Source organism: Monopterus albus, unplaced genomic scaffold, assembly GCF_001952655.1.
Source record: "Monopterus albus unplaced genomic scaffold, M_albus_1.0 scaffold38.1, whole genome shotgun sequence".
Lineage (NCBI taxonomy): Eukaryota > Metazoa > Chordata > Actinopteri > Synbranchiformes > Synbranchidae > Monopterus > Monopterus albus.
Genome location: NW_018127918.1, coordinates 1,688,614 through 1,713,247, shown reverse-complemented (window position 1 = coordinate 1,713,247; position 24,634 = coordinate 1,688,614). Strand labels below are relative to the sequence as shown.

The 24,634-nt window shown below is 40.1% G+C and overlaps 1 protein-coding gene and 1 long non-coding RNA gene across 2 annotated transcripts in view; one reads left to right on the top strand and one right to left on the bottom strand.

The window, feature by feature from the left end:
* LOC109959170 (uncharacterized) overlaps window positions 1–24,634 on the top strand; it is a 45,985-nt gene that overhangs the window by 3,328 nt on the left and 18,023 nt on the right. The gene's annotated exons all lie outside the window — the stretch shown is intronic.
* LOC109959168 (protein sprouty homolog 3) lies at window positions 6,519–21,536 on the bottom strand. The gene is made up of 2 exons (XM_020598334.1): window positions 20,726–21,536; window positions 6,519–10,914 (listed from the first exon to the last, which is right to left on the bottom strand). Exon 2 carries the CDS (start codon window positions 10,826–10,828, stop codon window positions 9,914–9,916), a length of 915 nt encoding a protein of 304 aa, XP_020453990.1. The 5' UTR covers window positions 10,829–10,914; window positions 20,726–21,536; the 3' UTR covers window positions 6,519–9,913.

Genomic DNA, 24,634 nt, shown 5'->3' with positions numbered 1-24,634 from the left:
GTGTACTTGTGGGTGTTTGTCTTTTATATTGATGACTTGTGCACATGAAGGGTGCTATTTCATCACAAGCGGCTCATTTGGATTAAAATGAGCTTGTAGCTCATTTTCTGTCTGCCATACTATGGTGGGAATGAGGCGTCATTTATGTTTTAACTACATTTTGTTTATGATTTATTGATTCAGGAACATTGAATCTGTGAGTATTTCATCCTAGGACTGGTCTTATGCTACTTTATTAAGTTTTGATATTTTTTCAAGCAAGAAAGTCACCATTTACATTTAGAATATCTGGTCTGTCTATCCGAGTATTGCATAGGCTTATTTGGAGATTTGCTCCAGCGTTTTCAAATGCGTCCAGTTAAGTACCATCTAGGAGACCAAGCTGTCTCTATTGTGTTCTCTTTCCTGTCCATCATCAGGCTCAGACTGGATTGAAATGTCCTGCTGTCTCAAATACTAAAATTGAAAATAGATTAGCTCCCTAAGGAATGAATATCTGGGTCCAGTCCTATTAGTGCCACATGGACTAAGAAGCATTTTATTTATTTGGCACTGGAGGAGTCAAAATACATTCAGCACAGAAAATGTAAAGTTTGCCCTCAGTTTGTTTTCCAAGTATGAAATTGCTTGTCAACATCTGCCCCATAAACCCTTGTTTTTGCGGTTGTTTAACTGGGGTTCTTTGTCTTAATGAGCCGCACCATATTTCGGTATTTCTCTTGACTGTCTTGACCAAATAAAACAAACTAAAGCAGTCTCAAGTGAGCCTTTTATAAAATGGGTGGGAACATTCCTGAACAAAATTGTTTATCTTAGTCCTGAACACAGCTGCACCACTGATAGGACATTATGTTTTTTGAGCAGTCTGTTACTGAGGGTCAGTAACAGACATGCTCAAATGTTAGGAAGAGTACTGAGGAACTACTGTTGGTTTTAGTTGTTGTTTTACAAAGAAATGCACCCATCATTTCATTCATCCATCCTGAATACTGCTTATTCTGTAGAGGGGTGTAGGGTGCTTGACACTGGATGAGATGTGGGCTACACCCTGGATAGGGCGCCAGTTTATCACAGGGCTGAAACATAGGCATGCATTCACAACTGTCAGCAATTTAGAGTCACCAATTAACCTACCCTGCATGCCTTTGGATTGTACCTGGCACAGGGAGAACATGGAAGATCCACAGAGAAAGGCCCTGGTTGGCCACAAAGAGATGCAGCTGGTCACACAGAGCTTGTATGAAGTTTCAGTGACCTTAAAATTCCATTCTTATGACTTAATGAGCTTTCAGAGAAATAAAATATACAAAATTATGTACAGAAACAGAATTAGCTCTGTCATTATCAGCTTTCTAATGCAAGGGGATTTAAGTTCCTGCCATCTCCTCTCAGCTCTTCTAACTCGGTTGGTCATAATTTCCATGGGAATATCTGAATGGAAATGCAGCTTTGTGATTTGCTAGAATATGGAAAAAAACCTGAAGACAGGATGGGACGACACAAAATGAGTGTGAGGGAGAGATTGATGTGAATTCCAGAAGGCAGGGACAAGTTTTGACATCCCAGCAGCAGAAACAGGAAGTGAGTTAAAACCTCCCTCTTGACCTTTTGACCCCTGCAGACAACATTCCCAACCTCCCCCATCCCTGCAGCTGTGTGAAGCCCTGCCTTGCTCCCTGATCTCTCTCTCTCTCTCTCCTACGTTTCCTGTATGCAAGTCCAAGTCTTTGACTCTCCACTGCTCACTTTCTTTGTTTTTACCTTTCTTCACTGATCATCAGACACATTGCGATTTTCCTGTGTCGTAAAACGTGGGACTTTTTCCACTTGTGACTTTACACAGGTTTGCAGTGTTTCCACTGATACAGTTATGCATGCACCAATACCAGTGGCCTGATACCACCCCTAGTACTTGTAGTTGTTAAAGTTGTCAGATACTATGCATCAGACACCACTTAACAGCAATATTACATTAACCTCATGCAGGATGAGCAGGTCAGTAGGCAGTAGAGAATAAATTTCAGCAGTTTGAGGATATTTTAAGATAAACAACAACTACAAAAGTAAAGCTGACTGCGAGCTCTGGTTCTCTGCTCTACTGTGTGTCAGAGAGCGCCCCCTCCCCGACTCACACAGACACAAGGTCATGCAGTATTTTACTGAAATGTCAACATTTGAAACATGCAACAAAGTCAAACAGTAATGGAGGAAGTAATTAATCAAACACCTGTTGAACAAGCTGAACACAACAACAATCTTGCAGAAATGCGACATCTTCGCTCTCCACTCGGTCAAAATGCCTGATCCCATTCGCTCATTAAGCTCAAATGGTGCTCGTTATGCTGATTGTAGTAAATTGTTGTGTAGGAGAAGAAAACAAACACTAATTGTATATAGTTAACGTTAGAATGTAATGAGATTTGTGTATGAAAATGAGTTGAATTCTTGTGTGACTTGGAGGCTGAGCAGGGAAAATGCGTCCAGCAGAGAGGATAGGATGAAGCCACAGACAGTAGCCAGTTTAAAGTAAGAACATGCCCCCTTAAATTAAACATTTACCATCTTTTATGGTAATTGTAATATTTATACTTACATTATTTAGTACGTGTATGAGTACTCAGATGTAAGTACTTGTACTCTGTGGAAAAAAGTGGTATTGCTGCATCCCTAGATCCAACAACGCCCGCAGCAAATAACGCTGTTTGGTTATACTGTTCAGCGACAGCAGATCAGTGGTTTTCAGCTGTTCAACTATTAGCAGCTGAGTCGCAGCTACTTCATATTACATCACTAATTATCAGCATAAACATGCTTGTGAGGGTGAAATGTGTTGGCAGTCATTCATCCTACCAAAGTGTCCTTGATAAACGCTTAATTCTTCCAGCCTCTCGGACTGTTGTTCTGCAGCCAGTGCTGACCTCTTACCTGCTTTGCAATACTCTGTTTTGTGCCGGCCCACTGACACCTATATACCATAGCACTGAGTGTGTGAGGCTTATCTGGTGTGTCTCAGTGAGGTGCCTCAGCGGTACTAGAGGACCAGGATCAACCATATGGACATTGGGTGAAAACCTACAGCAACAGTGAGGATGCGTGAGTTAGCGGGGACAGGCGATCGGGCAGGGCGGGAGCTGGCTTCTCAACTCTTGATGGCCACTGCTTCAACAGAGGGGTGAGAGGCCATGGCTGAAAGTGTCATTACTCATCAGCCTGTCTCATCACTGGAGGGGAGCACAAGACCGTTCAGTAGACCGTGATTTGATCAACGTGACACTGTCCCCAGTGGACACATGCAGTATGCTATATGCCTGTATGAGCGTACATGCACGCTTACCTACAGCTGAATTCTGGCTTCAGTTACCGTAAACTTTATATTTTACTAGAGGGGTCAGATGTCAGGGCTAGGGAGAGCAGTTAAACTGGAGCAGGTAAATGAAAAGAGAAACATAATCCAGCAACATGGATGCTTACACACAGTAAGTGGAATTGAACCTGTGACCTCCTGTGTACAGGACAGACCACAGAGGTCTCACAAATCCAGACTCCGTAGCTGGTGAATGGGTTTATTGGTAAAAGCTTGTGGATGGAAACATCTATGCATTATTCATCCTCTCTATCACACTTTTAGCACACACACTGTCTACTGAGTGTTTGTGTGTCATAGATGAGCATGAAGAAAGTGTGTTTATTTTTGTGTACGTACACTTTCATGAGTGTGTTTGCTGATGTATGTACACAAGAATACATACTGTATGTCAACGCTGTGTGTGTGTGTGTGTGCTTGTGTGTGTGTGTGGAAATGGGATCCAGAGGGAAATGTGTAAGGTTGGAAGATGCTAAGAGCTCTGCTTTAATGTACTTTGATTTGAGATGATGAACATAAAGGTTATGCTTATTTTCTTCCTCCAAGGCTGCACATGCACACACAAACAGCACACACACAAAAAAAAACCCACACACAGTGTTTCACTTCTCTTCAACTAATAATGTAGCTTTCTTCCTCTCTCTTCATCTTTTTTTGTGTGTGTCTCGTATGCACACATCTCTATTCAGTGCTCTAGGAAGCCATTAGACTGACCCAGCCTTGATTACTTATTTATGGGTCCAACAGAGTAAAGTGAGGGGCGTGGAGTACCAGGGGGGCCTCATTTATAAAACCATTGTTTGACTTCACTCAGATCTCACCACAGTTGATGTCATCATTTCTAACAATGTCAGCAAAATATGACAATTTAGTTACAGCCTTTGAATTTTTTTTAAGTTAATTACTGGGACTCTAGAAATGTTTTAAGATGGTTTGGACTGAATTAAGTTTGATCAAAGTAATGAGCTGGGTGGGGTTAAGTTCAGATAGGAAACATCCCAAGTGCATACAGTAGGTGCCACGTTTAGGCTTGGATAAACATGAAACTCTCCTGGATGAATTTTCAGTCACTGTCACTTGTTTTTATTAGGAGAACATTAACATTTTTGATAACTGAGTGACACCAGTGACACTATCTTCATTCCATCCAGGGCCTTGCCCAAATTTGGAGCTCCTCCCTTTTAGCTTTTTCAGTGTAAATTGCACTGAATATAAACACTGCAAACCCCTTGTTGCTATTTATGTCTTTTGGAGCAAGAACGCGTGACTTCTGGCATTCTTGCAGGACTTGTGGTGATTTAGTTATTGTAAGCTTTATGTTCCTTACTGACTGTCAAAGACTTAGAAGAAACTGTGTGAGTTAGTGAAAACAACCTTTGTGTTGTTTGTCCAGCCTTTGTAGGTGTTTTATTTGCTGTATTTTACCATGGGTTGGATACACTGAGCAGTGTAGCCGGTAATTGTCTACTACATGTTTTGGACCATAGTTTCCACTTTTCCAAAGTGTTTCTTCAGCCTGAGTTAAGCTACATGTAGCTGTTGATGGTCAGTAAATACCTCCAAGTTGTACGTTGGCTGCTTGTAGTGGCATATTTTGACAAAACTTGACTGAATAATAAAATTAATGTAAATTTAATGTTGAGTAGTTGGTAATGGAAATAAGTTTCACAGTATGTAATATCACATTTTCTAAGAAACTGGCCCATCATTGGTCATAGAGGTGTCGTATACTTCCATCACTCATTCAGTCACGAAGCGTACATTTGGTCTGTTTGGAAACTCCTTTTTTATTGGTTCATCTTTAGCCAGGTGGGTAGCAGCAGCCACACTACACTGAGAGGAACAAATAAACAAAACCAAGAGACAAACAACAACATTGGTTGTGACCACTATCAAATAAATACTTCACTCATCAACATCATCGTCGTGATTGTTATTAATGCTATTGTTGCAACCATTTAAATAAATATCCTTGAAGCAATATTAGCAATGAATCAAAGTGTGAAATGCATATTGTTCCATATATAATATTAATTTTAGATAGATTTTTATATATATATTTGTTCCATATACTCTCCTTAAATTCTTTTACAACAAACAAGATGCCAATTTGTACCAAAAGCGATGCTTGCTAAGACACAAGATTAGAAGTGTAATGGTTATAGTGGTAGCCTGTGTACATACAGCATCAGGCAGGTTCCTGACATGAGCTCTGGTCCTGAGGAGGGAATGTTGGAAATGTTTGTGAAATTTTGGAATTCAAAGATGTATATGTTGTAGTTTTATTTGTATATACAGATACACACATCATAGTCAGAAGAAAATGAGACTAAAGAAATTACTGGCATGCAAAGAATGTTTGTGAGAGAGAAATCGGCACAAAATGAATTAATCTATTGATAACAAACAATACTTTCTATTGTCATCATCTAGGTCCCTTTTTAAACCATAATACTGCTGTTTTTTAAATTGTAAAAAGAAGTGATTTGGTAAATCTACAAAAAATTACATTTAAGTAAAAACTCATTTGCTTGCTCTGTATAAGAGTTTTAAAAGCAAAACATCAAAACTAGAAACCACTCGTATACATTATAAAATAATTTAAGATAGTTAAAAAAATCAACTCAGAAAAATTGTTTTGAAAATAACCAATTTAACATGACAATCACTGGAAATTGATTTGGCTTGTACCCCATAATGCACCGCTTGAATGATTCTGTGTGTATGTGTAGTACCTACAAAACGTTGCAAAATAAAGAGGTTATTAATGAACTGTGCCTAATATTTTAAAGTTACTCTGAACAGTCAGACAAAAATATGCATCATATAGCATCATTCAGCTGAGATAGAAAACAATCTGGGTACAAATAATTGTTCCTCAACTCATCTCCACAAGCACCAAGATCTGGCTGAAGTCATCCAGCCAACGTAGAGGAGTGTGTGTGTGTGTGTGTGTGTGTGTGTGGGTGGGGGGGGCATCTGAGGCCATGCCCACAAAAATGAAGTTAAATTTGAAAACATTTTGAAAGCCTCTCCACGCTCTTATCAAACACCACAAATAAAAAGTACATTGATTTATTTTTTAAAGACAATTGCAGATGACGATGATGATGACGATGATGATGATCTGCACATGGCCGCAACTGTCTGTTGGTTTTTTTTTTTTTCATTGTTGTTGTTTTTTGTTTTTTTTTTTGGCTGCCTATTGAAGCATTGATTGTCATTCACAGAGCATGCATGCAGATTTTGCCAGTAGATTATCATAAATGGCTCCCATGACAAGCATACATCAGCATTTTGGAAAAGCTTACTGTAGTTTCTCCAGACTGGTCTAAAAACAATATTTTGTTCTGATTTGGGTGGTTGAAAATGCTCATTTAAGTGTGGATGAAAAGCCAAAAAGGTTTTCAAATTTAATTTGGACATAATGTTACCCTACAGTAGGTGATTTGCATTAATAGGTGTGAATTACATAGACTGTGATTGTTGGTTTCCAATACTTCCTATAATAATAATAATAATATTCATTATTATCATTTTAATGTTGTAGGTAAAGATGGAAAAAGTTGGGGAAAAAAAGTCATATTTGAACCTGTTCTCCTCAGTTGCCAACCCGTCTCAAAGTGAAACCAGTGATGAGCACAGAGACATTTGGGGTAACATTCACACTTAACAACAATATCCTCTGCCAGTAAGGCCTCGTTAAGTATGCTTAAACATACTAGTTCATTCAACATGGCAAGTGTTTATACCCATACACTCAGAGGCAGGACAAAAAGCCTGCTGCTTCCCACTCCCTCCTAATCTGTTTTTCAAGAATGATGCCACTTTTGCAACTCTTTGTTGTCTTGCTTGGATGAATCATACACATGGAGATATTTTGAATAGCCTCTCCTTAAAAGCATCCACATATTTGCATGAATGAACATATACAATGAAAAAATAGTTACTCTGTCTGGTTTCAAAAGGTTGATGCAATTGTTGGACTATCTTTTTTCGGAAGGTTACTCCATTAGAAAGAGGTTTTCAGATGCTGTTAGATGATCTACACCCCTAGGCTTTGTTTGAAGCATGCTCAGGCCTTACTTTTGAAGAGTATCAAGCTGTTCCATGCAGCAAAAATGTTTTGACCTAGTTTTATTCTCTTTTGACCCAGAAAGAACATTAAATGATATTGAAAACAGTAGCTTTTGTTAGTTGATGCTAAAGACATAGCTTGGGCTCAGAAAGGTTCAAAACCAAGCCATAATATTGAACTATACTGAGGGACGTGATACTGTAATCAGTGCTAACATGCATTCCTAAATCCTTGTTCAGAGTTTCCTAAGTTGCCCCAAAAGTCCCTGAGTTGATCACAAGTGGACAAAAAAATAAGGAAAACAGCTGTAATAAGATCAATCTCATAGAAACGAAATGAAGCAGAATAAAAATAGTTGTACAGTTCATAGCCCATATTTACATATAAAAATATAGCAAAGTAACATTTAACAAATCAGGTCAGTGTGTGTGTCTGTGCTTAGGTGACACATCCTGACACTTTCACCCACACACACACACACAGAAAAGCTCATATGCATTCAAACATTAACACATACAGTATGTGTACCCATGTGTACAACATACAGTGTGTTTTTTATTTTAAAACAGCTTTGAGTCCTTTCTTTCTAGAAAAGCCATGCCCTGCTGTTGCCTTGATGTTTGACATTACATTTAAACTGTGTAAATGCTGAATACGCTCAGTTGAAGCAATGATCATTTTAACCTAGAAAAATAGTCACACTGCTCAATTTTTCCATCTGACTCTATGACAGCATCAGCATCCTCTCTTTCCTTCCCTTCATCGTACATTTCTTTACTCCTTCCTCTCAGCACCCGTCTCTCCACATCAGCTGTCCATCTGCCAAACACCACAACTCCACTCATCCTGTCCGCTGTCTTCCCTCCCTCCCGTTGTCCATTCTTCTCCGGCCCATTAAGAGCTATCATGAAGCTAATTGCCTGTTTGATCAACTCTCTATGGACCGAGACCTGAAGGCTTTTAGCCCTCTGAGCGTAAGAGGAAAGACAGATGAGGCAGGAGGGATACAGTATATGGGTGTGAGGTAATAATATGCCTTGTGCCTGCTTTTGCTGGTTGGGATGTTTTACTTCATTGTAATTTGTTTTGCATTTTGCACAATGTTGATCTGAAAATACTGGATGAGAGGGAAGGGATGCATTATCAGTTAAATTTCATATTTCTTTGTCAGTTACTGAGAATGTTTAATTTTCTGTCCTATGAACAACATGTTGTAGAGTGTTGCGGCATCCGGTATGATTCCCTAGGAGCTCTCATGTCCTCTGGATTATCTACAACTTTTCTCAGGTTCAGAGAGTGATGGAGCATTTGATTTGAGGATGGGAGGAGAATGGAGGGGTGGATTAACTGGTGTAGAAGAGGAGGAGAGAGGGATGGAGGTGGGAGCAGTGAAGGCAGTTGGTCAGAGGAGAGAGGCTGGCGACAGACCCGCTTTGAGAGGAAACTCGACCGAACCCTCAGAGCTCGACTGAAGCGGCATTACTAAAAATAAGATAAGGGAGGCTTCTTCTGCTGACAAAACAACACACAGACACACAGGTTGCCATATAATAGGGCGCAAACGAACACACACACACACACACACACACACACACACACACACACACACACACGCACACACACACACAGCCTAGTCACAATGGATGCACCCTCCTTCTGATTAAATAATCCCCCAATCAGCTCTTGGCTGCCGAGGAAAAAATTGTCCATCTACCTCACAGTGCTTTTCCTTTACAAATGAGCTTAATAGCAGTGAAGTTCACTCAGTTTGTATAGTGCATGGTCCCTTTTTGGTGTGAAACTGTTGTAGGTGTGTTATGATTGTTTCTGTTTTCACTTCATGCCATCCCAGTAACGTATTCTGTAGCATAACCATTTCTTCATTTATTCATCTTCAGCCTTTAGTTGGTGTTTTTCAGCCTTTTGTTGGTGAATGTCATTTTGGTCAAAATTCTCTCATGCAGCTTCTCTCTTTTTAGATGAAAGAGACTCTGTTGGCGTAGACCATACACATCATGCCACAGGCGTCTTTCTTTCATGATTTGGTCCGTTGCCCATCTCTGTGCTCTGTGCGTTCTCTTTGCAAAGGGTGGGGAGGAAAGAGGTTCGGCAATAAATAAATAAATAGATTTAAAGATGCTCAGATTACACCACAGAGAGAGTGGTGATTTCTGTCTGAAAGTCTTGGTTAAGGGTCAAAGACAGTCCAGCAAAGTACAACCACTACTTCTTCAGGGTGAGTTTTTGTTGTTAGGCATGAAGTTTCCAACATTAACAGGCACAATAAAGCTTTGGTCACTCCTGAGCTGGAGAAGTAAATTCAAGGTACATTAGGTGAACGACACAGTTGGTTGGTTGGCTTGTCATGGTATGTGGGTCACAATGTCAGCTGTGGCAATGCTGACTGACGACAGGGTTGCTTTGGCGACAGCTAAGGGAGGATGGATTTGCCTGGCTTCCATCCAAGCCTGTCATAACGGCTTCTCCAGAGCTTTGCTGCGGAGCGAGGGATGGCCAGGGTTAGGGTTAGAAGCAGAAATCTTGCGGCACACAGTGTTGGTGTTGCTGCATCTGCAGCCTGGGCGCGTGGCCCTGTCATGGGCACACTGGCACAAGGCAAGGCACAGCCGGGCAGGGGGGTAGCAGCAGAGGCAGGGCAAGCAAAACGACAGCAGCCCCATCGTGCCCCAGCGGGCACAGGCATGGGCTGGAGCACAGGAACATGGCCGGTCAGCGCAGTTATCCTCGTCATCCTGGGCAGAGCAGTGATAGAATAAGCCTTTAACACAGCACAAGCAGGTGCCGTACTCCACAACACTCTCAGCAGAGCACAGACAGCGCTGTCCACAGGCCCAACAGGAAGGCAGGCGGCGAGGGGCACAGCACTCTTGGCACTTACAGCGGCCACACCGTTCACAAATGAACAAATGAAGGCCCAGCTCAGCCTCATCCTCTGTCAGGCCTTTACCCAAGGAAGAATCAGGCTTGAACTCTCCTTTTGGTTGAGAATGGACTGTTGAACTTAGACCAGAGTGAGATGGTGTCAAACCCGCCAGCAACCGCTGGTCTGAGGTGGCACTGGTCCGAGACATGGAAGAGCTTATGGTACTGGAACGGCTCAGGTGGGACAGGTGAGCATGCTGCTGCTGACTTTGGCTGCGGGGAAGGGCAGAGCGGAAGGAGGGCTGATGTGTGTACCCCCCATGAGGGTAACGGTCATCATGGGCATAAAAAAATCCAGACTGAGATGCCGGTTCCAGCGCGACGGGCCTCTCCACATAGTCATTCTTGGCCCGGATAATGCGTATCTGGTCAAGTGATAGCACTGAGACTTGCTGGAGGTCCCGCCCATCTAGCTCCATCCTGATGGAATGAGCAGGATCCATCCTGGGAAGACAGGCCAGGTGGAACTAGGGCTGCAGGCCGGGGCTGGGGCAAGGTGCACCCAACGCTCACGGCACATCAGATAAACCTGCAAACACAGAGAAATGATGTGATAGTGGTTAGTGATGTTTTATTTTCAATAATCATCAAATTTCATATCATAATAAGGAGTAACCTCAAAGTATTCAGACCCCCTGTTAGAGATTCAATTTTAAAACTGATAAAATTGCCCATCACTTTCCAATAACCCATAATGATAAAGTGAAAACATGTTTTTAGAAATTTTTGCTAATTATTAAAAATCAAAACTGCAACTGCTCCTTTACAAAGGTGACACTTGATTCAGTAATTTTGTAGTTCGTTTGTCACATTGGATAGGAAACACCGCTGACAAAGGCCAAACACTTGAAGACATTTGCATCGCTGCTTCTGGCACCAAGTCAGTGTGGCAAAGAGAGAACACAAAGCATTGGCATATTTATTGCTAAAGACATGAGGCCAGTGGTTTCAGTGGTCACAACTTTTACATTTATTCCATGCCAAAAGCATATCTCGTGGTTCCTGCTGCCTCAGTTCCAGTGAGCATGTTTTTGTCAACCATGAGCTGCCACAGGTCTCAACCTCTGCCTGAAAATGTTGACATGCTTATTTTCTTAAAAAAACAAAACCTGCCATTGTCCCAGGCTGCAAATATGAGTTTCTGTGACAGCGGTCGACAAGGTTCTGTGGCCTTGCCACATTTGTAATTTTGGTTGGGCAATTGCTTGTCAACCAAAGTTAATACATTTATTCTTCATCATTATGAGGACATTGTTGATACACTGTGGGGATTCTGTTATAGTTTTATTCATATTTATTTTTAAGATCTGCTTGTTTTTTTTTAAAGAGTATTTATTTAGATTTTGAGATTTAATTTTTGCATTTTACACCGAGCTACAGAATAAGAAAGAACTGCAAAAAGCAAATGCCTTAAAACATTTTTAATTTACACAGCTAAGACAGAATGAATCACACTGACAGTTTGTTTTCCTTCTCCTTTGTTAAATGTGTCATGAGAGCATCAAACCATAAGCCCTGTATTGTCTAATGAACCAATTGTGAGCTGGCTGTATCATTACACCCGTAGTCTCTGCTTTTGTATATTAGATATTTTCGGAAAGTCAAGAATTGTAGCACTGTTGCCAGAGCCAGAAAGATATGACCATGAGGTCTTCACTGTAATGTAGCATTTGTTGAACACAGTTACTGCTGCTGCCTCAGAAGAATCCCACCTGCAGACAAAGAGGTTGGCAGCATGGTCAAGCTTGCGACTGATGATCTAATAGAAAAGTAAAGTCACATGATTGATTCTAATTCCCTGTTTTAGAAAAACCTGTTAAGTACACAGAATTTTGGCTTGTGAAGGATGTCGCTTTTCCCACCTGTTGAAGTTTTGAACTAGTTTGAGTATCACTACCTGCAGCCTTATATCTCACAGACAGATACAATATCTCAAACCTTAGGACTTAAAAACAAAAGTATCTGCATGGTTACGCTAAGGCTATGGAGGACAAATACACACACCAATACACAATTAGCTTTACATTCACAAAGAAACCGTAGTCTTGCCAAGTGACCCAGGGGGAGAGAAAGCTGGCTTTCTCCTCACATGGGGCTGGTACTCTCACAGAGTAATGAGGCCAAATGGAAATGCATTTAAAGCAGCTCAGATCATGAGATAAGATAGAGGGGAGAGGTACTGTAACAGAGAGCAGCAGCATAAAAACATCTCAGGCCACATCCACATGGATCCACACATTCACACCCACTTCATGCAGCGATCAGGCAGGTGTGTGTATGTGAGAAGTAGGAGTAATTTAAACATTTGTCATTTTTTGTGTGTATGCATATAATGAAAGATTGTTCAGAATCATGCACCATTATCCCTATAACAATATTATGTCTCCTCACTCTTGGTGACGGCACAGTCTGTTCCAAACAGCTGCCAAAACTACTACTTTCAAATGTAATCAGATGAAATATCATGTTGCTACTTGTCAATCTGTGAAGTCATTATCGACCTGCTACACTTAAATGTCTTGGAATCTATGAGAGATGAGTGAAATGAGTAACTTTAATGTACAATAGGTCACAGTCTTGCACAAGAGGTGCTTTTTTTTTTTTATTTAAATTTGGTCAAATCACTATTGTGGTCACGTAATTGTATAAAATGTGAAAATTATTATCAAATAATTTTTAATTGAATGTCAATTAATGATTACACTTTATTATTGCCCTGTTACATGCAGCTAGACAGTTAAATATAGAAAGTAGAAAAAGGACAAGCGGGTTCTGGAGAATGCAATGCCAAAGGAATAGGAGAGGAGCTATCAGAATTACTGTAGGGATGGGGGAGGCAGATGAAACCCAAGAATGGCAATCCATCAGTGGGAGAGACAGAAAGAGGAGGTGATTAGCAAGCCTGACTCCAACAACAAAAAACAAAACAAAACAAAACAAAATCTCTTCCTGTCCTCTAGGCTTTCCAAGGAGAGATGTTTGAACTCTACCCATCAGCTTCTTTGTATTTATCTCTGAACACTCCAAGGGTCCAGACATAAAACAGCAGATAAGGACAAGGTCGGTTAGATGAGGATGCATTTTCAAATTAGTCCAAGGAGAGAGGAGAAGTCCTGGTGACTAATCTCATCAGGGAGATCAGTGACCACGGCTTGCTCATGCACTGCCCACCAATCAGCCCATCGAATTGTTAAAACAGAGGCCTGTCATCTGTTTCCATGACCTCATTTTTACTTAGTGTTTGAGCCAGTGTGAATACCAGTTTGAAAGTAGTGGGGAGGAACATAACACCTGTCTCATCAGCACATGACCTGAATGGTCTGCACTAATTGGCCACCCTGAGAGTTCAAGTTGTTTTGGGTAGTGATGCTCAGTCTGACTCTGCTGTGGAGTCAGTCCTCTGGCAACAATAGCTGGGATGAGGTGTGTGTGTGTGTGTGAAGACAGAGGGTGAGGCAGGCAGCACACTCCCATCTCACATTACAAGTGGAGCTCAGGGCTGTATTGTTTATAATGTGTGAGGATTTTGGATAGGCGACTTCCCAAACATGGTTCCTAGGAACACCATCTTCCAGTGGAGGGGAGCAAACCATCAAGTTGTGTACTTCACTCTTTTGTCTGATCAAATCTCACAAACTGCAGATGTTTTACAAACACAATGTAATTTTATAAAGTGGCAGTTCATATATATTTAGACTTAACTTTTAACCATTCCAGTTGTGTGTCTGGAATGTTTATGTGGCACCCCGCCCATGCATATTTTTTTGTTTAAACACTGGAATAACTTGAAGTTAATTGCCAATTAAAAGTGGTCCATATCAGTTTTATTTCATGCTATTAGCCGCTGGAATGGGAATCACTGAATTTTTTGATAATGGTGTCAATTTCTTTAGAAATGAATCTGACCAGGCATTTGATGATGACTTCTATATGCCATCACTCTAACATTTTTGGTGCCCAGCACTGGTCAGTCATTTCATGAATGTACATAAGAGCTATTTTGCTGAATTACTCCTGAAAAGGGGATTTTGTTTCTGCTGTGATTACTGGTTAGAAATGTCTCAGAAAATTCATTCATTTTTTTTTCACATGAAAAAAAAAACAACTTAGTCTTGCTGTTTGTTCCATGATAAACAACATTTTTAGAACTATTATTTGTTTCTCTCTTCTTTTCCAAGGTAAAATTGCATTTCAAAAAATAAAATTTGGCACTTTTTTACTTGGGTCTTTTGGCAAATATGTTATCAGCCAAAGCCATAGAATCTCTCCATTTTTATTTGGATCTAATTTTCCTCGTCATTGATGTCTCCATAAATGTAGATTCTGGAAAACAATGCAAATTTTGTGGCAAATACTGACCATTTGCGACCAGCAGTACAGTGTGGGTTTTATTTAGTAGGTAATCTTACTTAGAAGGGGGATTTTTTTTTAAATAGTGCCCAACAGCACCTTGACATGTTAAAGAAAATTTGTGTCATTGTGCAGAATCAAGAGAAACCGAGTTGCTATGATATCTCACTGTGTATACTGTATATGTTATGATTTGTTAGTGCCAGATAGAGAAGGGGACATGGCAACAAATAAATGCCATAGTTTTATAGTTTGTCGCTTTTACATTCATTTGTTTCCTGGGATGAATTTTCTAAATATTGTGTGTAACAGTGAAGCAAACCAAACTGAGAGCAAAACAGTCACAGAGACCTGGTGTTTTAAGAGGCTCACAGTGGTAACCTGAGGATGGACCTCTGTGCTCGGGGAGTATCAGTGATGACTGGGCCTCTGTCCTGGGACAGACACACATGTACACATCTGCTTTACCATTCTTATGCACAAAAACGCACACCTTATGCACCTTGTTTCTGCTGTCTGGTCAGCCATTATACTACCAGGTTTTAGCTGATGTGCTGTCATGAGTGCAGTTGTTGCATGCAGAACAAAAAGGCCAATAATCATGAGTTAAGAATGTGTCTTAACAATGACTTCTCAGATCCCTTTACAATACTTAACACAATAATTCTGTCTCCCTCTTTGGCATTGCAGAGCTGCTAGCATGGCTGAAGACGTGTCTTGTTTTCCTGTGATGTTTTTTCTGTGTTTGTTTAAGCAGGTACTGAAAATGCTAACTTTCTGGCTATTTTGAACAACATAAAAGACAAACAGTTAAGCAAATGTACAAAGTTGACAGTGTTGTGAACATTATGACACAATTGAGGAGCTACAAGATAAAGTTGGAGTTGTTATGGGTTAAAAACTCACTGATTGAGATGTCAAAGTAATGCTGATTCATTGTCTGTCTGCTACCTTGTGGACTTCTACTGAGTCTGGATTCAACCTAGTTTAATAGACAGGGCATTGCTGCATCTCTCACTGATGACATCATGGTTTCAGGTTATTTTAAAACTGACTGCAGTGACCCTTCACCTTGGAATGAGGAGAGGTTGTCATTTCCTTTCTTCTGTCTTCCTCTCCTCCCTTCTCCTTAACCACTTGACTTCTCTTGCCACATTCTCTTCTTTCATCCTGTCCTTTACTCCCCTCACTTCTCTTTCTCTTCTGTGCTGTTTTGGCCAGTTATTTTTCATTTTTTCAACCGCTCTGCCTAAAACTAAAACACGTGTACCTTAGCACTGGCTACTGCAGTAAATGAATAAGGCCAAAAACATATTTTGGGAAATGTACTTATTTGTCAGATGAGAAGATCAGTATTAATTTCATTAATCTCTGTCCAGTCAATTTGCCAGTGAGCTTAACAATGTTAAAAAAGAAGCATGCCTTCCATCAACTCTAGACATAACAGTGGTAGCTCTAAGCTCTCGCATGTACATGCTGCACCTTTGGTTAGATCTTATTATGGGGATTACGATTGATTACATCTGGATTTATGCTTCTTTGAAAGGGACCCAGTGTAAGGTGTGGACTAGGGCAAAAATATGAATTGTTTTCAAATTGATATTACAGTTTAATAGAAAACTGTGATTAAAAATTCTTTTTAATGCTGCAGATTCTAAACCGTTAGAAAGGGCTTTGTGTGAAATCTGTGGAGGAAATGAGACTGAAAATGGCCTCAGCAGTAGCAAACCCAAGGATCAATGAGCATGAGGCGACACTAGTGTTGAAGTGAAACAGTTTGTCTGTTGTCTGGAACCTATTTGGTTTTAGACAAGAAGATGCATGGCAGGAGCTGTGCTGAATGTGCCTGGCTAAGGTAGCAACCACGCAAGGCCGCACCTCTTTCTCTTCCTACATTTAAAAAAGCACCACTAGAGTTGCCATTCATCCCTTAATACTGTACAGGATTGCCCCATATCATTAAATAAAATGCTCTGTCGGACATGGAATCAATTCAGGAGGTGATTTTTCCCAGAATGGTGATACAATTTTAATATTTAGCAAACCAAGCCAGCAGGTCAGAGGGATAAAGACAGGCTCTATTATCTTGATGCATGTGGTATGTTTATCATCTTTAAACACTGGGGCAGCAGCAGTGGGCTGTTGCTGACTCACTTTACATGACTAACACAATTTTTAAAAAGTAAGTGTGGCTGAATAGCACAGAGAAGAAGTTTAAAAAAATATTAAATGCTTCGACTAGTGCTACATCTACTGTAGCAGAAGCAGCTCAGCAAACAGAGAGGAGGAGCAGTAGAAATGGACTCAGGACTGCAGCAGCCAGTGAGTCCAGTACAAACACCAGTACAGTCCATTTACGCAGCATAAGTGGTAGGAAACACACTAGTCTGTTTAATTAACAGAGCAATGTTCTGCTCTGGTTTCATCAGAGGTTATGTTACACTAATTGAAGTACCCAAACTCTGATGAGCTCAGATATGTAGAATTGTATGAATGAAGGAAGAAAAGGAAATATGGTGCTGTATTCGCTGCCATACTGTCCAGTCTGAATTCTAATCTCACAACTTCAATAAGCTACGTTGGACCGGTCTTCTTACTATCATTTATAGCTTGTTTGCAGTGAATAGTAAGAAAAGAAATATACACACTTAAATGCTTTACTGACAAGTGATTTGCAGTCATTATTATAGGCGATAATGACATTCTTCTGTAGTACACTGCCCAGCCACTTTAAGAGTCACCTGTACAACTGTATGTATTTCAATGCAGCGTTTCCGCCTTAACATCTGTTTATGAAGCTTCAGCTGTTTCAGTTGTTGGTGAAATTGTCATAAATGTATATTACTGAGCTCATAGTTCAAGGAGGTGTTGTACTGGACTGCATTATATTCAGAGGTGTTCCTGGGGAGGACAAAAATATAGAGAAATGAAAACAGTGACTGAATGTTTAGGAATAAACATTTAGAATTTTTGATAGAGTGTGATAGACATGTTTGACAGGAGTAATGGACAAGTGGTCATCGCTCTTGTGTAAAGTTATCACAAAGTATTTTCATACTCATTCAATCATTCATTTTCTACCGCTTAGTCGCGGGATTTTCATACTCACATAAAATAAAATTGGGTAAAAAAAAAAATACAAGGAATTAAAAAAAATTAAGTTGTCAAGTTAAAAAATAAAATCAGACTCACAAGGTCAAAACATTTGATTACAGTGCCGCCAGCTTTTCTGCACATATGACTGTGTGTGTGTGTGTGTGTGTGTGTGTGTTTGTGTGAGGCCCATCAGGCACTAAGACCCAGGGGCCTTCCTCCCAATGCCCTCTGGGAGCACAACACGATTGAATGACAGTAAACTGGATGAGATACCGGATGTGCTGAATCTGACCCCAACGGAAAGACTGAAATAGACACTGCAGACCAGCAAGTCCGGGTGGGGGGTGGGGAGGCATGGAGGGAGGTGGCAGAGAACAAGAGGAGAAAGAGAAGAGAAGAGGAAGGAAAGGGGCAGCGAATGAGGGAGGGATGATGATACTGAACACTGGAAAAAATGGAAGTTTTGAACTGTGGTAATTGAAACACTTGATAAAGTTTATCTAAAGACTGTGCTGCCATAACGCTGTGGTGTGGACTTTTTTTTTTTAAAGTCCGCTTAAACCCTTATGCACCTAAAAGGCACAATAGAAATAGTGGAAAACAGATGTCACCTGCAGATAAAGTTCAGTTTGCAATAAAAAAAAGTTGTTCTTTTTCATTTTTTTTTAAATTAGGTGCTCTCACCATCAGTACTGTAGCCTAGGAGACCTGTCCATCAAACACTTTCCTAAATATAGACCCTGTTGAGCATTAGGCCACATCTAATCTGAAAGTCCTGGAGTAGCACTTGCCTCATTACAGGTTTGAAGTTTAAGCTGCACCCTGGACTCTTTATTAAGCTTTTTAATGTTCTTACAGAAGCACATTTTTTAAAATCCTAACCAGGATTTGTTTATAAAAACAAAGACTGTAGTTAAAATCAATGATTATTACTTGTCGGTCATATTAAATTTAGTTGTCTAAGATGGGGCTTTTTGTCTTTTTTATGCCTCCGCTCAGCGACAGCCGTGATGGATTTGGGTTGTCCGTACATCCGTCCTGTTCTCATGAACGTGATATTTCAGAAAGGCCTTGAGGGGATTTCTTCCTCATCTTTGAGTCCACTGGGATTCAAAGATGAATTATTTAGATTTTGGTGGTCAGAGGTCAAGGTCAGTGTAACCTCACATCCCCCCATTCTTGTGAAAATATCTAAGGAACACCTTGAGGGAATTCCTTCAAATTAAGATGCTTACTTTTTTTTTTTTTATTAAATTCCTTCAAAATCTTTGCTACATATATTATATGAATCTGGACAGGCATGCGTGTAAACTGTAACATGACTGGTTGGTGGAGGCTTACAACTATAAGATGGTAATTCTAGTTTCTTTTTTACAAAGTGATTTTATTGTGAATCATTTTCCCTCTGTCTGCAAGTTTGTGATTCTGTGCATTAACATCTCTGCTGTGGCATAAAAAAACTCCATCTCCATTCATCTCCTCCCTCTCTCCGTCCAGCTAACCATCCATCTATTTTATCTTTGGTTCACCGCTCCCCCCATAGTCCTCTGTTCCACACATACTATCCCCTCCCTTCCATCCGGCCATCTCTGCTCAGTCCCTCCCCCAAATACTACCACTCCTCTTGTCCCATTCACTTTCTTTCTTTCTCCCTCCCTCCCATCAGTCCATCCCATCATCATTTTCTCATCCACCCACCCCTCCAGTCCCACCCCAGCAGAGATGGGTATTGACATTCTTCCTGCGACCTTGAGGACAATCAATCTGAACCCGACATGTCCACATCACAGTTGCACAGATATACACACATAACCTGCTGAAATGCACCTTTAACACACAGCTTAACAGTCAATTAATATGATTCTGACTGTTTCATTCAAGAGGATTGTTTATTAATGTGCTTTCCCAGGCCTCTCAGTGATTCAGAAGAGTTTTCCTAAAGTCACCAAACTTACTTCAAAACTCGGTAAAAACACAAGTTGCATGTTATTACAGACAAATAATCTGTTGCCATAACAAATTCACCTTCACTAAAACAATAACTTGGACTAATCTGTCCAGGGGCAAAGGAGGTCACAGTTGACACGTCATGTCACTTCACTCATCCACATGCACATACACACACTGCAATACGTCTATGATGTGTATTTATGGAGATGTATTGATGGAATGTAAGAGATACAGCATTGAAACTAAAACCATCCTTTCTCGACTGTTTCCCCACCCAGTAACCAAAACTAGGGATGGAAAATGGGGCAAAGACAGAAGTATATCTGAGTAGGACTGCTGAATTTGGAGATCATCTGTGTAATTTAATTTGGTACCAATCATGTAGTGAAAAGATATTTAGCAGGTGCTGATTTGGGTTGACTGTATCAAGAATTAAACTAATACTGTCCGGCTCTTTATCTCCAATTTTTGTGCGTGGCAACTGAGAATTCAAAAAGTCAGCCTAGTAAGGCACGACAGTGTTCACCTGGATTTACCTGCTTGGTCTGATTGAATCGATTCTCTCTGTTCTGTGCACTTGTTTGGTATATATTATATCAGCTCTTATGAATGCAGACTTAAAAGTTCATCTTATCTTGAGATGACATGACTTTTTTTTTTCTTTTGCAAATTCCTAAGATAGTTACATGCATGCTATTATTCTAACATATACAGGAAAGCAAGTGGACATGAAATCTGAAGACTGTCTACAATAGCTGCCTAAATACTAAGTTTAAAAAAAACATCTTCCAAGACTCAAAGGTTGCTTGCAAAGCTATAAAAACCTTTTTGAATAATTCCTTCTTTCAAGAAAAATCCTGATGGAAGTGTTTTGTTCCAAGGTCACACACATCATCAATAGTTCATTAGCAGATCAGGTGGCAACAGAATGAATTTGTGCTTACCTCTGACTGGTGGGAGATCCATGGTGCTGCGGAGGGTTGGGGTGTCCTGGGTGTGTGGGTGTGTGTGTGTGTGCATGGGCACCTCTGGCAAACAATCTCAGTAATATTCCTATAATATTCCTACAGTATCCTTATAATAACATGATATTTCTCTGTAATCCAGTGATTAATTTATCTTTCAAACTTATTTTATGTTACTGCAAGGAGGTTTTTTTTGTTAAATTATTTGGTTCTCCCTACAGAAATGATGCAGGATTAACCTAGCCCTGTTGTTAATTGTGTGACAGGACTGGGAGGATGCTCTTTCTCAGTGCGATGCACCCTCCTCCTCCTCTTCCGCCTCCTCCTCTTCCCAGAGCTCTGCCAGGAGCATTCAGATCCCCGTGTGTCCTCCCGAGGTCACGTCCTCCTCCACCTCCCAAAACCAGTCCCTTCTACATACCCTCTTTCGAAGGGTTCCACACGTTGTAGATATTCAAGTTGCAAGAGATGCTTCTGATGTAGAGGTCCTGTTAAAAAACAGGCACAGTTTTGGTGTTTTATTTTTATTTCTGCAGTTTTCATAAAGAAAAACGTCCTCAGTTGCAGGACAGAGAAGTGGATGTATCTCCACACAGAGCAGACGGAGCGATGTGAAATACTTGCAGTAGCACAGTATTTTAGTGTGCAAAAAGAAACGCCGATGAAAAGGAAAGCTGCTGCCAGAGGCTTCCGAAGTCCGAGACTGAACGCAGAAAAAAAATCTTTTTCCCCAAGAAAAAAAAAGTTTCTTTTTTGTCCTGTTGAAGTTTCCTCTCCTCTACCCGAGAGATGAATGACTGAGAACTGGATGCACTCGCTTCTGTGTGTCTCACTCTCACATGCACGCACACACACTCTCTCCATTCACCCCTCCTCCTCCCTTCCCCGCTCTCTCTCTCTCTCTCTCTCTTTCTCTCTCTCTCTCTCTCTCCCATCACTGAATTCGATTAATTTCCTCCTTATGGACATGACTGGGCAGAAGTCCAGTGGTGGACAGTAACTAAGTACATTTACTCAAGTACTATATTTAAGTACAGTTTTGTGCTACGTCATACTTTGACTTCACTACATTTTAGAGGCAAATGTTGTACTTTTTACTCCACTACATTTATTTTATAACTTGAGTCGCTAGTTACTTTTCAGAACCAGATTTAATGTAAAAAAATTTTGTATAATTATAAGATTTTTTTGGTCTCTGGTGGATAATTCACAAGTTACCCAGGAGTATGTAAAATACTTCAATTTATAAGCATACTGTATAAGCTTGTTAAAACTAGCTCCCCCATTACCAGCTGCAACATTAAGTGATGTACACAATAATGCATCAGCAAAATATAATTGAATAATACAGTATATATTAATGCTAAATGTGTCATTGTGCATAATAAATACTTTTATGTTTTGAGGCTAATACTTTGTACTATTACTTAATTAACATTTTGAATGCAGGACTTTTACTTGTAACAGAGTATTTTTAGACTGTGGTAATGTTACTTTAATTAAAGGATCTGAGTACTTCTTCCACCAGTGCAGAATGTTCCTAAATCAAGTGTTTATTAATGTAATTTAAACATGATATTTTAATCTGGATTTAAAACACATCTTTCGACAAGCGAGTGAAACTGGTACAACATAAAGAACTTCAGTTCCAGTTAAACATGTGCTGCCTTTTATGTACAATAATTTGGTTTTGAAATTAGGAATGAAACGTTAAACTGAAGATTATTACAGAAATGTAACATTTTTATTCAATTATATTAAATTTCATCTGTTCGGGTTGTACATTATTCTTTTGTCCTCTTTCTGTGGGGAAATTCATTTGGGCTACCTGACAAAATAGGTGGTGCTGGAAGCTTAGTGGTGTAGTAACTACTGGAAATAGTTGTCGAGCATGTTACTGCTAGTCAGCCTCGATTGTCTGCCAAGTTAGCTGGCTAACTGCCAGGTAGCTGACTCAGTCATTAACCGGACATTACATTAACACAAGCCATGTCCCAAATCACTTTCAGTTTTGTACTTGTGCACTACATTTCCACAAATTTATTTGTTTAAGTTCTTAATGGCTTAAAGTTCTTGTTTTGCTGCTTACTACAGAGTAAAATATTGAGTGTTATATAGATGATAGTGAAGAGGGATTCAAATACTGCTCCTGTTTGAGATGTAGTTGCACCATTGACTCCTGAATCACTACAAACCATACTGTGTCTCTGTTGTGGAGCAGTTTATATTCTGTTGTGTTGTAATGTGCAAACTGAGGAAGTGAGGTAGATGCTCATTCATTCATTTTTTTCCCACAAGGACAAGTGGCATCAGTGACAATATGCCTGCATGACTGTAATGTGAACCTCTTTCTGTATCTTTGTATGTGTCTGTGTGAGAAGATGCCTATGAATGCGCATGTGTGCAGGCACTTGTCTCTCTTTTGGTCTGTACCCTTACTCAGCAACTTGCTGCTACTGTATAGGAAGACACACTCGTGCAGGCATACAAATGTGCAAGCACTTACACACATTAATGTAACCGGACACTGGTCCCTAATGGGGGTGGGGGTGGGGGGCTGTGTTTCCTGTTGAGGAAGATGTCTGAGTGAAACAAACTGCTGATAGAGATGCACCGAGGAGGAATAAAGACAAAGAAAATGTGATTATCTTCAAGAAATCAGAACTACCTAAGTGTTCCCTTTTTTTCAATCAGCTTAGCAAACACATTTATTTACTTAGTTTGATTTGATGGCTAAAAAGACAACTTGGACACCAAAACAATTTGCCTTAGGTAAATGTCTTTGGTCCAACTGTCCTCCTTAGGATGACACAAACGGTATGTCCTTTGCGCCCTTCACTGTCCACATTCTGTTTTGGCCAGTTGTTTAATGGAGTGTTCAAGGATCCTCATCAATTTGTAAATTTTAGAAATGTCCTGAGAGACTGCCATATTTATGACAAAAGACTAGCATGACTTGAACATAACCAATAAGGGGAAAAAGCACTACAGTACATTGATCCTGTTTCGGCAGCCTGGACATGTTGCTTGTTTACAGGGGGTTACAGAAACCGGCAGTTGTGTTACTCATCCTAAATGCAGTTTGAAGGTCCATCAAGTGTAGAGATCACAGCATGTGCTATATCATGCTGTTTCCCACCCTTCATGTAAACTTAGAAATTCACCTAATGATACCCTAGCAACCATGCTAAACACCATGCTAACCATCTACTTATGCCCTACCAAACATCCAGTAAATTCCAAGTCCTCATTAAGTTGTGTTCAGGCAGAGAAAAGACAAGGTGCTTATATAACATTTTGAACTGTTGCTAAAACATCTTTCTAATTTCGTGAATTATAGGTATAACTAGTTATTCTTTAATGTGCATAATACTGTATGATTATTAAATAATTGTATATATTGATTTACGATGATATAGTGATAGAGTTTATCTTAATTGCTACATATAAACTATGTCTCTGTTGTTTTCCTTAATTAAAACAATGTTTTGGCAGTAGAAATAAACCTTCTCTGGATAATTCAACTCACCACGTGGTTTCCACCTGTGAAAAACTGCTGAAGAATGAGACCTAAACACCATGTGTACATTCATCTTGTCTAATAAACTGCTGATACAGTATTGGTTGTCTAACATACAATATGCATTCCAGTTAAGCAAGAATATCTAAATGGAGAGGAGTGTGTGTGTGTGTGTGTGTGTGTGTGTGTGAGGCAGAGGGATGTTCTAGGTCAGGCAGAGATCAATGTCAAATGACCTGGTTAACAGTATACAGCTGACAAAGTCATCCATTTCTGCCGGCGTTCCACTCTGGACACTCTTCCTGTGTGTGTGTGTGTGTGTGTGTGTGTGTGTGTGTGTGTGTTTTTATATTCTTGTGCGAACAAAC

Excerpts from the sequence above, each read along its gene's own strand:
- LOC109959168 (XM_020598334.1), bottom strand. The coding sequence starts at position 10,828 with ATGGATCCTGCTCATTCCATCAGGATGGAGCTAGATGGGCGGGACCTC.